We start from the raw sequence: 16,732 nt of genomic DNA on the forward strand, positions 1-16,732 counted from the left end.
TGAACTTTTTTATTGAATTTTCTATTTTTCCAATTACATGTAATGAAAATTTTACAGCATTCATCCACATGCATATTTCTAAGTTACACAATTTTCTTCCATCCTCCCTTCCCACCCCTTTCCCCTCAGCAGCAGTCTAGTGAACATTGTATGTGTGTATTTGTATTTAACATGTTTACATATTAGTCATTTTCTGTATGAGGAATTAGGACTAAGGGAAAAGGGGGGGAAGCATGGAATAGAAAGGGAAAAAATTAGAGAAATTGTTTTAAAGAGAAAGTAGTGTTCATTCAGATTCTGTAGTTTGGTTTTGGTTTTTGGTTTTTGGTTTTGTTTTTCTTTCTTCATCTGGATGGCCTTATCCATAACAAGTCTCCCATGGTTGTTCTAGCTCCCTGAACTGCTGAGAGGAGCTGTAGCCATCAAAGTTGATTAATTCACAATGTTGTTGTTAATGTATATAATGCTCTCTTGGTTCTGTTCCTTTCATTAATTGAACTTTTTATTAATTTATTTACTATTTAGTTTATTAATTAAATTTTATTAATTATTCACTTAATTATTTTTTAATTAACTACATTTTATCACATGCCAAATCAAGCTTTATTTCTCTCTGTTTAGGATGTTCTCATCTCCTGGGTCTATTGCAGAGCCAGACACCCAGAAGATACATTAATAAGTGTTTGTTGGTTGATCTGCCCACTTAGAAGTAGGCTGATATAGGCAGCCAGAAGCACTGGTTTCTACTAATTTAATAACAGCTTTTATTAAGAATTGCTTTTTCATCACTTTCCTGCTAATGTTTTCATCCCCTGCTTTCTACTCTTGGCACTAGCCCTAAAAAGCTCTGTCTGCCTCAGAACAGAATCTCTGGCAGGTTCTAATCAACATCGAAGGACTTAGCAGGTAAGTCTGGTGATGGTGTGACCCACTGACAAGTACATGCTGTTTAAATGGAGAAGTGCTCATCCATCCCCATAGATACTTTGGCGGCATTGCAATTTGAATTGGCTGAGGGAGGGAGACCTCCAAGCAACAAAAATGACATCCTATCAAGAAAAAAACATATAATCCTTTGTGGTTCATGTCTATACTTGATCAAACCTTCTGCTTTATTTATCCTGTCTTGGAAACCATCTTCTCTGAGAAGGATGATGGAATCTTGCTGGCCCTGGACTGAAGTGCTTTCCTTGCATTCAAATGAGATAGTTATAAAGCATTTTTATTTGGCACATCATAGATACTTAATAAATATATGTTTCTTTTCTTAGTGGGGAAATAGATGTGGGAGTAGTTCCTGCTTTGGTTTCAATACCCTATTTTCTAGAAAACTTGTTACTTCCTTGTTAATAATCCCAAGATATAGGAGAAATAACCTCTGGGATAAACATTTGCTTGAGATAACCCCTTAATAGTCATTTTTGAGGTGTGAACAAAACAGAATTCCTACAATTATGTAAGAACAAGCTCTCCCTTGTAACTGATGGCCTAGGGAATAGATCATTCACTCTCTGGATAGAAAAACCTCTTTTTTTGTTCCTTGCTCAATATAATGTAAACTTGGTCTACCTGCTCCTTGATCAATTATAGGTGACTATGTTATAGACACACAAAATGGCGGTATCATAAGGCTTGCTAGCATTTAGGTGGTGTCTACTATGTGTAGACATTGCACTTTATTTTTTAAATGTATTTCATTCTGTTAAATGTTTTCCAAATACATGTATATTTTTTCATTCACTTTGTTACATTTGAATCTCTTCCCTCCCCTACATATTGAGAAGTAAGCAATATAATAATTAAACATATATTTTAATACATATCAAAGAAACATTTCTATATTAGCCATGTTGCAAAAAAATAAAAAGTAAGAAACATAAAGAAAACAAGAAAAGTATGCTCCAATCTGTACTCAGAATTCAGTAGTTCTCTTTCTGGAGGCGATAGCATTTTTCATCTTGTCTTTCAGAATTGTCTTGGATCATTGTATTGATCAGAGTAGCTGAATATTTCACAGTTGATCATCATTACAATGTTGCTATCAATGTGGTTGATCACTGTTATGATGCTGCTGTTACTTTATACAATGTTCTCCTGGTTCTGCTGACTTCACTTTGTATCAGTTCAAACAAGTCTTTTCAGTTCTTTCTGAAACCATCCCTCTTATCATTTCTTATAGCACAATAGTATTCTATCCCAATTGGATGTCACAACTTGTTCAGTTCTTCTCCAACTGATGGGCACCTCCTCAATTTCTAATTTTTTAGGTATTTTGCAGACGTGATCTCATTTGATCCTTTCATCAACCCAGGAGAGAGGTGGTATTATTATTTCCATTTTTGCAGCTAAGAAAACTAAGGCAGAGACTAAATGAGCTTTCTCAGGGTCATACAACTAGTATGTGAAGGCAGATCTGCACTGTGGTCTTCCTGACACCAGGTCCTGAGTTTTCTGCACTATGAGAGGCACTAGCTGCTAAACAAATCTTCTATAATCTAGCTTTCCTTCAAACCTCAGCTGAAGTGATACCTTTTAACTGAGACATTTCTATTGCCCTAAAGCTCATAATAAGAACCTAATGGTTGTTAAATGATTCTTCCTTCCTTTCATGCTTTTCCCCACCACTTCTCCCCCCGCCCCCCAAAAAAAGAAATACTGGTATCTATTTTGCTTATTTTTTACATTAATAAGGGTAGAAATTGGGCGGCTAGGTGGCGCAGTGGATAAAGCACCGGCCCTGGAGTCAGGAGTACCTGGGTTCAAATCCGGTCTCAGGCACTTAATGATTACCTAGCTGTGTGGCCTTAGGCAAGCCACTTAACCCCATTTGCCTTGCAAAAATCTAAAAAAAAAAAAAGGGGGTAGAAATTGCTTAGTTTTAGATCCCTAGCACCTAGCAGTACCTGGCAAATACTTCATATTTGATTGACAGGAAGTAGATTGACAAAGTGTTCATGAGAAAACTTCTAATATAACACTGACCTTGGAATCAAGATTCATAGATTTAGGATTGGGAGCAAGCTGATAAGCCCATCTGGCAACTTCTGCCAAGAAACAGCTAGAGGGTGCAAGAGTGCAGAAGACCTGAGTTCAAAGATACCCTCAAGACACTAACTGTAAGATTCTGGGCCACTCAATCTTTCTGCCTCAATTTCCTCAACTGTATAATAAGGATAATAAAAGTATCTACCTCCTATGTTTGTTATTGTGAGAATCAAATGAGATATTTGTTAAATGCTTAGAAGACTACCTGGTAAATAGTAGCTATTTAATAATGCTTGCTTCCTTCCTCCACCAACACCTCATTTTACAGATGAGCAAACTGCTTGGCAGAGGAAGAATTTGATCTCTGGTCCTTTGAGTTCAAAGTCAGCATTCTTGACTATTTATTCATCCATTTGTACATACATATTTCCAAGTTACAAAATTTCCCTCCACCCTCCCTTCCCACCCCCCCTCCCCTCAGCAGGGAATAGTCAGGTTAGCATTTTTACATTCATATTTTATTAAACATATTTACAAATTAGTAATTTGGGGCATAAGGAATTAGGATTAAGGGAAAGATGCATAAGAGATAATTAGTATTCATCAGATTCAGAAGGATTTTTTTCCTTGTGTGTTTTGTTTCATGTTGTTTTTCTTCCTCTGGCTGGAGATAAGAGTCCATGACCAGTCAAATACAATTGTCCTAGCTCTCTGGTCTGTCCCGAGGAGTTGCTTCAGGGTTGCTCATCTCATAAGGTTGTTGATGTGTACATTGTTCTCATGACTCTATTCCTTTCACTCAGCATCAGATCCTGTAAGTCATTCCATGCTTCTCTAGAGTCCAACCATTTTTGGTTTCTTATAAAACAGTATTATTCCATGGTATTCATGTATCATAACTGGTTCAGCCATTCCCCAATTGATGGGCATCCCCTCAATTTCCAATTCTTTGTCACTACAGAAAGAGCTGCTATGAAAATTTTGGAACATGTAGGACTTTTCCCATTTTTTACCATGTCTTCTGGATATAGGCCTAGAATTGGAATTGCTGGGTCATAGGGTACGAACAGCATTGTTGACTCTTGTTATTTTTCAGCAGTGTCCAACTCTTTGTGTCTCCATTTTGGGATTTTCCCGGCAAAGTTATTAGAATGGTTTGCCTTTTCCTTCGCCGGCTGATTTTACAGATGAGCAACTGAGGCAAGCAGGGTGAAGTGATTTGTACAGTCACCCAGCTAGTAAATGTCTGAGATCATATTTGAACTAAGGAAGATGAGTCTTCCTGAGCCTAGGGCCAGAGATCTGTGCATTATGTTACCCCCTAGGCTCCCCATCTTGGCTCTGTCATATTATAAATGGAATAACTGATAGTAGTTAAGTCATACATATGGGTTTTATCTCCTAACATAGTAATATAAATAAATAATTTTAAAAATATATAAATATGCCACCATACTCTCATCTATTGAATTCTCCCATCTCCCTTATCTATGATCTTTTATTATTTGCTTCTGTTTTCAAATATGTACAAAAAAATTTACTAGATGTTTTGGGGGATTTGAAGAGCTAAAGTTTTGACTACAATTTGTGATGGAGGGTCTCTCTTTCCCCTTTAGTTTATGTATCCTCCACTTTGGTTTTATCACATTTCTAGGTGGTTGTTTTGTTTTTGTTTTTCTAAGGAGGGATTTCCTGACAGCTGTGACTTAAGTTTTCATCTCTTCTACAGGCATCCATTATAAAGGATTAAGTGGTAAGAACTGGATTAATCAATAACTATTATGTCACTACTGTATACCAATCACTTTACATACAAATGCAAAAATTAGACAGTCCCTGCCCTCAAGGAGATGACACTCTACTAGAGGGGGATATAATCCATGCATATATAAAATTAATTGGTGGGTGGAGGGGAGAGACAAGGATGAATAATGTACTAACAGCTGGGAAATCAGAAAAAGTACCTTGAAGGGAAGCTTATTGAATAGCCCCAGGACCATCCATGGAGAGCACACAGAACATATTAAAAGAATAATGTATAACCAGTATGCTCTTCTCCACTTTCTATGACCTCCTTTTTAAGACTTGAAACCTAGCCTTGGCAGGAGTTGCCTAACTCTGATAGGCCTAAAATGGGAAGCCATTGGTCAGTATATCTGAATCCATGCCACTCTGGCCAAGCTTAGCATGGCAGTTCAAGAATCCCTAACTGCTTTAGATGTCTGAAGGATTTTTTTCCCTTCTGACCAATATTAGTGAAATATCTAATTGCTGAGAGGTTCATTAACACTGTGAATGGTGGCTGGTGAAAGGCCAACTGCCACTTCCTTTCTCCTGAACTCCTGAACACTACTAAAGCATGGAAACAAAAATCAATTGGAGTAATCACTGTGGGATTGATCAGTGCTAACAGCCTCCCCACTAGCAACTCAGGCCCCAGGAGTTTTAGCAGGATCTCATAGTAGCCCTAGGCAAGAACATAGCAGAGAGTAAAAGGGATAGGAGGGTTTACCTTGAATATCTGACTAGACTGAAGAGTTTATTTTTAAGGAAAAAAACAAAATGATTTGAAACTATAGGGATTTCTATGGAAACAGAAATGAAATGTAAGGTCTTTGGCTACAGGTAAAAAGATTATGACTAAAAAACAAAGAATGCCCAAAGGGATCCTTTATTCCAACAAAATGGACTGAAGAAATTATACTTTAGCCCAGGGGTTCTTGACCTTTTTTGGGTGATAGAACCCTCTGGCAGTCTGGGAAAACCTAGAGACCCCTTTTAAGTTTTTTTTTCCTCCTTTAATTGAAGGAAATGCTAAATTTCAGTTAAGAGTTTAGTGAAGATATAAAGAAGCCATTTTCTTTTCCCATCTAAATTCCCAGAAGCCCTGAAATCTATTCACAGACCAAGGGTCTGGGGAGTCTGGGTTAAAAGTCACAGTTCTAGATGGAGAAACCAAGCTGTTAAGCTGAAATAAGGAAATAAAGAAAATGTGATTGTATTAAAAAAAATCAAATAAATCTCTCTTAGAACACCTAGTACATAAGCTACAAAGGAATTTCTTACATCTTTAGAACCTAGGGAATAGTCCTTAAACTATATAAGTCCTAAAGTGGGAACAAATAGAGATCATGTTAATCTAACCCATACCTAAACAAGATTCTTTTCTCCAACATATCCAGTGGCCATCCTCCGGCCTTTGTCTGAAATACACCAAAAAGGGGGTGGGCCCCCACTTCTCCCTAAGTTGGTCCATTCTTTTTGAAGAGAGCTCAGATTGTTCAGAAGCTTTTTTCTGGCATTAAATCTAAACTCACCTCTTTGTAACTTCTACAGAGTAAGGACCAAAACAATCCTATCTCTGATCCTTCCCTCAGTAAGAATATACTCAGAACTAAGGGAAAAGCATGTTATTTTGTCCTTCATTCTTAAAGAAGACCATGACATCAGGAAGGTGATGCCATGCCAAGTACATGAACTGGATTTGAGTGGGGGGGGGTGCTGTTCTAAGTCACCAATCCCACTTTCTCCTCCAGAACCATCCAGGTTCATTGACCAGATATAAATTAGGACAACTGGAGATGGCCTCAAATTCAAGGCAATCAGGATTAAATGACTTGCCCAAGGTCACAGAGCTGTCTGACCTAATTCAAACTCCTATCCTCCTGACTCCAAGGTCAGCATTCTATCCACTGCACCACCTAGCTGGTCCAGGGAGAAAGCATATAGATCCAGGAGTTAGGGGCTGCTTTGGGCATTTTAATATTTATATTCAAAATAAATGCCTTTAAATAAAATCCTCAATGATCACAGAAAGTCTGTCCTTTCCTCACCTCCTTTCTATCTTCCTTCCTTTCTCCTTTCTTCCTATCTTCCATCCTTATTCCATTCTTCCTTCTTTTCTCTGATTCTTCTTCCCTCCCTATCTTCCTTTCTCCCTATCACCCTGATAGCATCTGAACATGAAATTTTAACTCTGCCCATTCCAAACTGTACAAAGCAAGTAGAGACCCACTCCTTGGAAACCTTGTCCCTTGGTGTGTTTGGGAAGAAACAGTGAAGCTTCAACTGATTCAACTTTTTATTGACATAAGCTTTATATAATCTTTAACTTTACACAAGTTTTTAGACATCCAAACAGAGCAGCTTTCATCTAACACAGAGGACGAGGCAATATATACACACATCTGCATGATACAGTTCTGTACAAAACTGTATTTTTTCAGAAATAACTGAAAACTCAACTTTTTCTCAACAAACCTGCACCATCATGGAAGTCACCATGTTATCAAAGGCCCTGCAACAGAGAAACAGATCAATTAAGAGAAAGAAAAGATTGTAATGAGTGCCATAATGATGGTGAGGGAAATTCTTCAGTGTTTCTAGTTGACAGAGTATCACTGATATTTTTCATCACATTAGCTGACAAGGTAGGTATATGATGAGAGAACTTGTGAAAGCTTTCAAGTGCATCCCCAATAAGCTGAGCCCACTTTAGAGACGAGGAAACTCAGCCACCGAAAAATCCCAGCCCTGAAGAGCCCTGGAGCAAATGAAATTCAGAAAAAGTCTGCCTGCTTGAATGGACCCCAGGACTCCAGGGGTGCGACTGGTCTACAAGTGCAAGGGTGTCAGTGAAGGGGAGGAGAAGTTGGGGAAGGATAACTTCTAGATCCCAGAGAAGTCTTATGTAAAGGATCCACAAAACCCCTTGCAGCCAGGTTGGTATGGGCTGGTCTATCTGGTGCTGGGCTTCAGTGATATGTCTGGATCAACACTTAAAATAGAGTGAAGACAGGCTCCTGGCCAAGGAGCTAACAGTTCAAAAGTAGGAGCCCAATAAGGCAAATGTTTCTCCTGGAACTGATTAACCAACAAGGGAGAACCAGCGGAAGTTAAGTCCTGGAATGGACCCCAGTCCATCTTCACCTCTGTGACCCAGAAGAGAAGGAGTGGCTGGATATGCATCCTGGCTCAAAGAGGTCACGGAAAGGATGGGCAGATTCCAGAGGCCAAAACTGTATAGTCAAAGTCAGTCAAGGAGGAATTGAAAGCTCTCGATAATTTAACTCTGGAGTCATAAAGAAAACATTCTGATGAATGGATGAACCCCCCCTTATTCTGAAGGAAAAGATGTGCAGATGATGAGAGTAAGGGCAAAGAAAGGAAGAATAGTAAACATGGCCTGGTAAAGAGGTGATAGGCAGTGCTAATGTGCAGAATGAGGAATGCCAAAACAAAAGAGCATTTTTTTTTAGCTAGGTTTGACAAAAAAGAAGTATCAAAGAAAGGGCAGGATGGATCATTAGAATGGCAGGATGACAGGAGCCAAGGCTCCATGACCTCTCAGGTCCCTTCCAGCTTTAAATCTATGATAGAAAGGGACATGCAGAGAGAGATAAACACTTAGAAAAAACACTGAGTTGATCTTGAGTTCAAATCAGTAGACACAAATGAATTTTCCATCTCAGGATCTGAAAGAACCAGCTCATGTGACATGCACTACAATAAATCAGCTTTACACAAAAGATGGGGAGTTGTGGCTAGGCTGCCTAGGATTACAAATTCAGTATGAGTTGGTATGGATTCAGTCACAAAAGCTGGTGCCATCTCTGCATCATCTAGAGAGAACTCATGTCTAGAATGAAGGAGATGTTCTACTTCACTGCCCTATGGCTGGCCATTGACCACACCATTCAGGCCCATCTTGGGTGTCCTGTTTTATGAAGGATGTTGATAAGCTGAAAAGTAAAACAAGGAGAGAATGCAGGAAGTTGAAGGGCCTACAGATTGTGACTTGGGGATCAGCTGAAGGCCTTGAAGATGTTTTGTTTAAAGAAAAGTCAAGAAAAGACTTAAGGGAAGGATATCATGCTTCTTTTCAAGTGTCTTAAGGGTCACCTTGTTTAAGAAAGACCAGCTAGGTGGTGCAGTGGATAGAGCACCAGCTGTGGAGTCAGGAGTATCTGAGTTCAAATCTGACCTCAGACACTTAATAATTACCTAGCTGTGTGGCCTTGGGCAAGCCACTTTAAGCCCATTGCCTTGCAAAAAAAAAAAAAAAAAAAAAAGATCAGACTTGCTCTGTTTGGCTCCAAAGCAAATAAGGGAAGTGGAAGGAACAAACCTTTAAGCATCTAATGTGTCCAGGCTCTGTGCAAAGGGCTTTTCAAATATCATCTCATTCCACCACTTAATGCTTTGAATGAATAAGAATTAACAGGAGGAAGCCCAAAAGGGTAAACTTAGGCAAGCTGTAAGGAAAACTTGGATATCTGAAACTGGATATCAGAAAGCTGATTGCTTTGTTCAGCCAAGGCCAGGTGATCTCAGGCAGGATAAGATGTGGATGATAAAATTCTTGTTCAAGAATGTACTAGATCAATGGCCTCTTTAGAACCCTTTTCTGGATGATTATTCAAACTTCCAAGATGTTTTAGAGGGATATAAAGAGGCCAAGCTACCTTGAGCTATGAAATCCACACTGACTTTAGTGATAAGGCAATTTCGCAATTTCGAAGAAACCTAGAGCTTCAGTTCCCTTTGTATATTGAACAGAAAGTGAAGAGGAAGTTTTGTTCAACTCTTGGTTATTGAAGAGGCCAGAGATGGTGATAAAATGCCTGTTCTACTTGATAGAAAAGGGTCATCACTAGCTGGTCTTCAGTGAAAGCTCATGCCCCTCAAGAAAAGAAAGCTTTTGATTTAGTGTTAAGTGGCTCATCCTTAAATGATTTTCCAAATAGTTACATCTCTGTAGCCAAGCAATGGCCCACAAAAAAAACTGATGAAAAGCAACCCACTCACCTAGAATGAATACGGTCTCCAGGGTTATAGAAGGGGTTGCACATGACATCTGTGTAGGAATTATGTAGCTTTCGAAACATCTGAAAAAGAGACAACAGGGTTTTTAACTAAGATGTACAAAGTGACCACCAGGCTGGATTTCTGGCTTCTCAGCACTTTACGAGAATGAAAAAAAAAAAGGAGGAAAAAAAAAGACTGATCTAGCAAGTTGCTTTGAAATCTTCTACACTCACACTGCGGATCTCGTTGTCTCGAAGTGCTGTGTTGGAGGAATCCACCACCATAACAAATTTCACCTTGGAATTCGTCACATAGCCATATCTGTGCAGCTGGTTAGGGAACATGCTTTTAACACAGGGACTGCTGTGATTGCAAATGAAACAAACAAAGCATCAACATGAAGAATATGCAAGCGTGTGTCCATCTGTTCACACTTTCACAGCTCCATGACAAAATCACTTTGGAAAAACAAAGTGAAAACCTTGCAATAATAGATACCACAACAGGTCTGACCATGCCAGAGTGACCTGTCCAGTCCATGTGCATCTTTGTTACACTTAGGTGAACCCTTATGTATGTAAACATAATATTCACATGGGTCTGATATCTTCCCCCCTTTAAAAGCCTGAGGTTTTGGAGGATAGGGTCCAGATCTCATTTATTTTTATATTTTCTTGAGGGTGTGGTACAATGCTTTGACCACAAGGGATGCTTAGCTAATGGCTGCTGAATCTTTTAAAATTGTTGTTAAATGTAACAAAGAGGAAAAATCTCATACTGCTTTAAAATTTAGTGAGTTGACATATCAAAAATCCACTGCCTATAGGTAAATTTGGAATGTGCTTCCATTTCAAAACAAGTTTCCAGACCCAAACATTTTATTTGCAAAACTCATAGTTTCAGGAATTCAGAATCCTTCTAGTTCCATCTCTGCCTTTAGTCAAGTCAATTAGTCAAAAAGAATTCATTAAATGCTTCCTCTGAGCTTTACAATGTACTATACTCTGGAAGATGGAGGATTCTTGTCACTGGATCTAGACTTTAAAGGAAGCTCAACTAATTTTATATGTAAGGAAACTTATACTAAGAAAAGTAAATTGATTTACTCCAGATTATAGACAGTAAGAGAAGCAATTTACTGGTTATTTAGAATGATTGATATATGAAGAGATGAAAAGATGACCCCTTACCAAAAATAGTATCCTCATCAGAAAAATATCGAAAAACAGAGGAAGTAAGAAGTATCCTGGGAAGAGCAATGAGGCCCTTTGGAATTACCTTTCTTTGAGTCTCAGTGGCTCTTCCTGCCTATATGAACATGTGAAAGTCACCTCACCCCACCAGCTTCCTGACAGATAAAGTGAGATCCCCCAGGCAAGGAAGGAGAAGTCTGAGTCCCCAAGTCATCTATAAATTAGTTTAATGCTAGTTCTATATTGCAACTATCTTCGGAATGCAAGGTTAGCTTTCTTCTTGAATCAATCAACAAACATAAAGTGCCTAATTGTTTTCAAGCCCTGGGGATAAAGCAATCAAAACAGGAAGTCTTATGCTTAAGGAATTTGTATTCTAAAAGGAGAAGCACCACCACACATACAGACATAGACAAAATAGACAAGCTTATGTCAAAGGAGAGGAGACTGGATAGTGTGGAGAAGGCTTCATGCAAAAGATGTCACTTTGACTGAGTCTTGGAACATGTGAGGGAATGAATCTAAGAGACAGAAGTGAAGAGGAAGAACATCCCAGAAATGGTGGGGGAACCGGTGCAAAGGCGTGGTGAGGGGGGCAAAGTTTCATATATGAAGAGGAGCAAACAGGCTGATTCCCTGCATCTCACCTGGCTAGTGCATACCAAAGAGGGGAGGGATGTATAACCAAGCCAGAAGGGAGTCAGGTTGTGAAGAAATGTAAGTGAAAAAGAGAGGAGCTGATAGCAGATCCAAGAGGAAACAAAGGGTCATTCCCAGTCTACTGACACTATGAGAGAGAGAGATTCACTTGAGAAAAATCCCTTTGATGATCGTATAGAAGATGCAGAGAGGGGAAAAATTTGGGCAAGAGCTCAGGAAAGATCAAGGGTAGAGGCTGTGAGTGGATAATAGGAGAAAAGAGAAAAATGTTAGAGGATAAAATTGATTTTTCAACAGACAGGATATTGGGAAGGGGGAAGAGGGAATTTAAGAAACTGAAGATGTCATTGAGGCAAAGAAGTTTTGAATTAATCAACTGAGGAAGAAGAGGTCTGAATTAACAGACTATTTGTGTGGTCCTAATGAACCAGATAAGGGCTAATTCTCAAATTGTGGTGTATGAAACACATGCCAAGATCAATCGGCCCCTAAACAATTGCCTACAACTGTAGAATGAATGCTCAGAAATCGAGCTCCATCTGTGGGCACATGCAGCAACTTCTTTCATTCAAAGACCCCCTGTCTGGCATCAAAAGATACACTTTGTAGTCTTCTGTGGGGTAGAGGAGTCCCAGGTAGAGCTCCCTCTGGTCCACGAGGGCCTTTCCCATGGCAGAGACCTTCTCGTCCACCACATCGAGAGATGTGTGCACCGTGTAATGAAACTTCAGTTCCTGCTCTGCGGGGATGCTTCGGATGTAGAGCGGGTAATTCTGCAAGAAGGATAAGGCTTTGGTCACAACACAATGCGTCCAACTGAACTCAAAACCTCAATTTCAAACATCTACTGCATCACCCATGGTAAATGCTATACAGCCGACGAGTCTATCCCTGCGCCTTTCCTCAGAACTAAGCCTGTAACTTTCTGTTTCGTTTTTGCCAGGCAGTGGGGTTCGGCGGCCCGCCCAAGGCCGCACGCCCGGGTCATTATGAAGTGTCTGAGGCCGGGTTTGCTCGGTCCACTGGGCCGCCTAGCCGCCCCTGGCCCAAGAGTCTGAACCAAAGGAAAGGAATCCGTATTTATTAAGGAATAATTAATAACAGCTGACATTTCAATGTTTCTTTGTGCCAAGGGCGCTCGTGAATATTATTGACTTCATAATGACGCTGCTTTATTCCCATTGGACAGTTGTTGCTCAGGGTCGCATAGCTGCTCAATGCCCGCGGCTGGATTTGAACTCGGGGCTGCGGGAGGCCCCAGTCTTCGCTCCACTAGATGCTGGAGCAGGTTTCTGCAGCCCCATCCTGGCGGGGGGCCGCCTGGGGTCACCCCCACTCACCGGGCGGCGCCGAGCCCCCCGCGGGAGAGAGGACCGCGGCCACCCCGACTCCTGCCACCCCCTAAAGTGTCAGCAAAGAAAGGAGCGAATGCCCCGCCCCGCGCATGCGCCCTCCCGAGGCCCCAGCCCCCGCCGGTCCGGGGAGGCCCTCGGGCGCCTCGGGGCGGGGCCGGCCGCCGGGAGTGGGGGCGGGGCGGGGCCCCCAGCTCGGGGCGGCCGGGGGCTCCCGCGGGGGGCGGGGCGGGGCGCGAGTTCCGCCGCGGTGGGGGGGCCGTCCGGTCGCGCTCACCTCTTTGGCGATCACGGCGATGCACACCGCCATCTTGGCAGGGGGCGGGCCGGTCACGTGAGCGCCCTCCCACTTCCCGGTCCCATCACGTGCCCGGCTGCCGCCCCGCTCCCGCCTCACCGCTGCCTCGGCCCCGCCCCCGCCTCGCCCCCGCCTCGCTCCCGCCACGCCCCGCCCCCGCCTCGCCACGCCCCGCCTCGCTCCCGCCCCGCTCCCGCCTCGCCCCGCTCCCGCCTCGCTCCCGCCACGCCCCGCCCCGCTCCCGCCTCGCTCCCGCCTCGCTCCCGCCTCGCCACGCTCCCCCCGCCCCGCCTCGCTCCCGCCTCGCTCCCGCCACGCCACGCCCCGCTCCCGCCTCGCCGCGCTCCCGCCACGCCCCGCCCCGCTCCCGCCTCGCTCCCGCCATGGCCGCGGCGGCCCTGCTGCTCGGCGCCGGCCTGCTCCTGGGCCGCGCCCTCCTGGGGGCCGAGGCCGCCCCGCGACCCCCCAACCTCGTGCTCCTCCTCATGGACGACGTGAGTCCGGGCCGGGCGGGGGGCGGGGGTGCGCGCCGGGGCGCCAGGCCCCGAGGGCGAGGGGCGGCCGGGGGGCACCCGGGCGGCGAGGACCCGGCCCGGCCGCTGTTCCGCGTGCGCCCGGAGAGCCCGGGACCCCCGGGGCTGCTGAGGACCCCCGGGGCGGTCCGGGACAAGCCCCGCTCCCGAGGGCCGCCGTGACTGCTCCCTCACCCAGAGGCGGCCCAGTGGATCCAGGAGGTGAGGGAACGAGAAAGCCAAGCTGGCACTGAGGTGGGGAAGGAGAGAGGAGTTGGGCAGAGCCCGGGTTGAACCCCAGAGGACGTCGAGCGGAGATGCCCACTGCCAGCCTGCCATTACCGAAGGAGGAAGTGGGGCCGGGGAGGACAGGCCGGGAGGCACCGCTTAGACATGATGGACCTTGGTGGTCGAAGAGCCGAAGGACAGAAGAGAGCCCAGGACCTCCTGGACCTTGCGCGGCTCTTCCTCTACGTCCACGATCATACACTATAGAATCCTAGACTGAAAGGTGAAGGAGTCCTTACCTGGCAGATGGTGCCACCCTGTGTATTCACCGCTTTATTGGAATCCATTTATCCCTATTAGCAGTAAGCTGTCTGAGGGCTAACAGCTTATCTAGACTCTTCCCCCAGCACCGCCATAATACTGTCCATTCTATAAATATTCGTTCTGTGAGTGAAAGAATGAAGGTCTGTTGACAAAATCCTTTTGACAGATGAATAAACTGATGCTTGGAGAAATGAAATCAATTATTCTGGAGAATGATAGGATTTAAAGGTGGAAGGGGTCCTAAAGATCATCTCATGCAATCCCGTTATTTCTTCAGTGAGGAAGAAGGAACTAAGTCTCCAAGAAAGCATTTTCAGTGTCTTCTGTCCCAGGCACTGCCAAGGACTTTTATTATATCACTTGATTCCCTACAGTCCTTCAGGATAGATACTATCATTATTTCCATCTGCCTCCAATGACTTCTACACAGCACTAAGAGGCAGAGCCTTGGGACCCCCAGGTCCAGTGCTGAGTCCTTATCTGCCCAGTGCAGGCTCAGGAACCTGAGCTTGGAGGACCACCATCCTTGATCTCAAAGCCCCAGAACCTTGGAGTTGTGCGTATTATACTTGGCTGGCCTTCTGCTTTGAGCCCCAGGAGAACCCAGGCTACAGGCTGGCCATCATCTTTATACATCTGGCATAATGTATGGACACGCTTATTGCCTCTGCATATAGGAAGCTGCAGCTCAGTCAGGTGTCAACCATAAAACTGTGAAAACGTTAAAAACATAGGGTTAACATAAAATGACAGAAAATATTTAGACACTTTTAAGTTTTATTCTCTAAGATCTTATCTCTAAACCTTAAGTTGGAGACCATCTATCCAAGTTGATCACCCGAAACTGGGAAAGAAATGAGACTTTGTTACAGAAACAGAAAATAGAGAAAATCATTAACCTCCTTAGTGGCCTAACTGTAGAAGTTGCACAACATCTCTGCCTAAAACTGCTCCTCAAAGTTTATCATTTTTGCACAATATTATCTGAAACTCATGTCTCCTGCAGAACAAAACTGGTCTCCCAGCATTCTGCTCATGCTCTTCTAAATTTATGACTAACATAGGGAAAGATACCTTGGCAACTTAATTTCTAACATACTGACATGTGAAGACTGAGCCTTCTCCAAAGAAATCAATCTTTTTATCTTTTTAGGATATAGTTATATATTATATATTTTTAGGATATAGTTTTAAGAAAGTATTTTAACACAGATTATGTGGAACAAGTGAGGATCAGAGCTGGGAGCTCTTGAACAGAGCTCACTGCCGCATTCCAGCTCCGCCATTTTTCCTGCTTCTAAGACTGAGGAATATCTTCCCCTGCCTGTGCCTCAGTATCCTCACCTATTAAATGTACTAGATGGTTCAACTCCCCTTGGCCTTGGAGGTGTCTTTCAGCCATAGACCTATGATACCTGCTGCTTTCTGGGCAAGGGAAGCCTAGGAGAAAGGAGGAGGAAATATAGGCAAAAGACTAGAATAGGAGCAGCTTTAGTAGAATCCTGCCCTGGGCTTAAGTTTTCCAGTTATTGCCAACTTTTTGCCTGGCCCCAAGTTTAGATGAAATCTGAACCAGCAAGTCTCAAACATCATGCTGGGTAGGTAGACACAATTCTAATGATAATGATAACAATAATAATAATAGTAATAATAATAATGTTTTGTCCTTCATTCTCAAAGACCATAACATCAGGGAGGTGATGCCATGATAAAAGCAGGCAAATCAGATTTGAGTGAGGTAGCTGTACTAAGTCATCATCCTCACTTTCTCTTCCAGAACCATCTGGTTCCAGTGACCAGATATGAGTCAGGATGTCTGGAGATGACCCTGTATGGGAGGCAATCAGAGTTAAATGACTTCCCCAAGGTCACATTACTAGTAAATGTCTAAAGCTTGATTCAAATTCCTGTCCTCCTAATTCCAAGGCCAGTATACTCTATCCAGTGTACCATCTAGCTGCCCTAATCTTAATCCTATCAAAACTTTGGCTGACATCTACTATGTTTTCCACCCTTATATTACCTACTTAAAGGGTGGCAAGCAGTCTTAATTTAATTTTATCTAGCATTTGGGACACTAAACAAGGAAGGAAGATATATTTGAGAATCAAAATGATAGAGATTCTCGAACAGTGGTCACCAAAATAGGGGTTGGGGAAGCCTTCCTGAAACAGTGGTCAGTCGGTAAACCCCCTTGGATCTCCCTTCTTTGTTTTGGATGAGTCAGAATGAATTGCACAGGCAACCTTATCTCATCCTTTTTAATTTCTATTTTGTGTAAATTTTATGAAGTACATAATTATTGTATAATAGTCCATATATATAATATACAAATAAGTAAACATAGCCATATTGGCAGTGCATGCTCAAAAA

The 16,732-nt window shown here is 42.9% G+C and overlaps 2 protein-coding genes across 3 annotated transcripts in view; one reads left to right on the plus strand and one right to left on the minus strand.

The window, feature by feature from the left end:
- Positions 1 to 3,481: 3,481 nt before the first annotated feature.
- TRAPPC2L (trafficking protein particle complex subunit 2L) lies at positions 3,482 to 13,383 on the minus strand. Its single transcript, XM_074201130.1, has 5 exons — positions 13,275 to 13,383; positions 12,246 to 12,418; positions 10,026 to 10,113; positions 9,793 to 9,872; positions 3,482 to 7,282 (listed from the first exon to the last, which is right to left on the minus strand). Exons 1-5 carry the CDS (start codon positions 13,305 to 13,307, stop codon positions 7,237 to 7,239), a joined length of 420 nt encoding a protein of 139 aa, XP_074057231.1. The 5' UTR covers positions 13,308 to 13,383; the 3' UTR covers positions 3,482 to 7,236.
- A 278-nt stretch (positions 13,384 to 13,661) lies between these two features.
- GALNS (galactosamine (N-acetyl)-6-sulfatase) overlaps positions 13,662 to 16,732 on the plus strand; it is a 60,755-nt gene continuing 57,684 nt past the window's right edge. The window contains exon 1 of one of the 2 annotated variants that reach the window (XM_074201143.1): positions 13,662 to 13,789. In XM_074201143.1, coding sequence (XP_074057244.1) covers positions 13,679 to 13,789 — 111 coding nt within the window. In that variant the 5' untranslated portion in view covers positions 13,662 to 13,678. Of the gene's footprint in view, positions 13,790 to 14,037; positions 15,958 to 16,732 lie in introns of those variants that run through there. The other variant, XM_074201148.1, reaches the window with a different exon arrangement.

The sequence above is a fragment of the Macrotis lagotis genome, chromosome 1 (genome assembly GCF_037893015.1).
Source record: "Macrotis lagotis isolate mMagLag1 chromosome 1, bilby.v1.9.chrom.fasta, whole genome shotgun sequence".
NCBI classification, from domain to species: domain Eukaryota; kingdom Metazoa; phylum Chordata; class Mammalia; order Peramelemorphia; family Peramelidae; genus Macrotis; species Macrotis lagotis.

Excerpts from the sequence above, each read along its gene's own strand:
- TRAPPC2L (XM_074201130.1), bottom strand. The coding sequence starts at position 13,307 with ATGGCGGTGTGCATCGCCGTGATCGCCAAAGAG. Across the intron at positions 12,419-13,274 it reads TCGCCGTGATCGCCAAAGAG|AATTACCCGCTCTACATCCG; the intron begins GTGAGCGCGACC and ends TCCTTCTTGCAG. Across the intron at positions 7,283-9,792 it reads GGAGACCGTATTCATTCTAG|GGCCTTTGATAACATGGTGA; the intron begins GTGAGTGGGTTG and ends TCTCTGTTGCAG.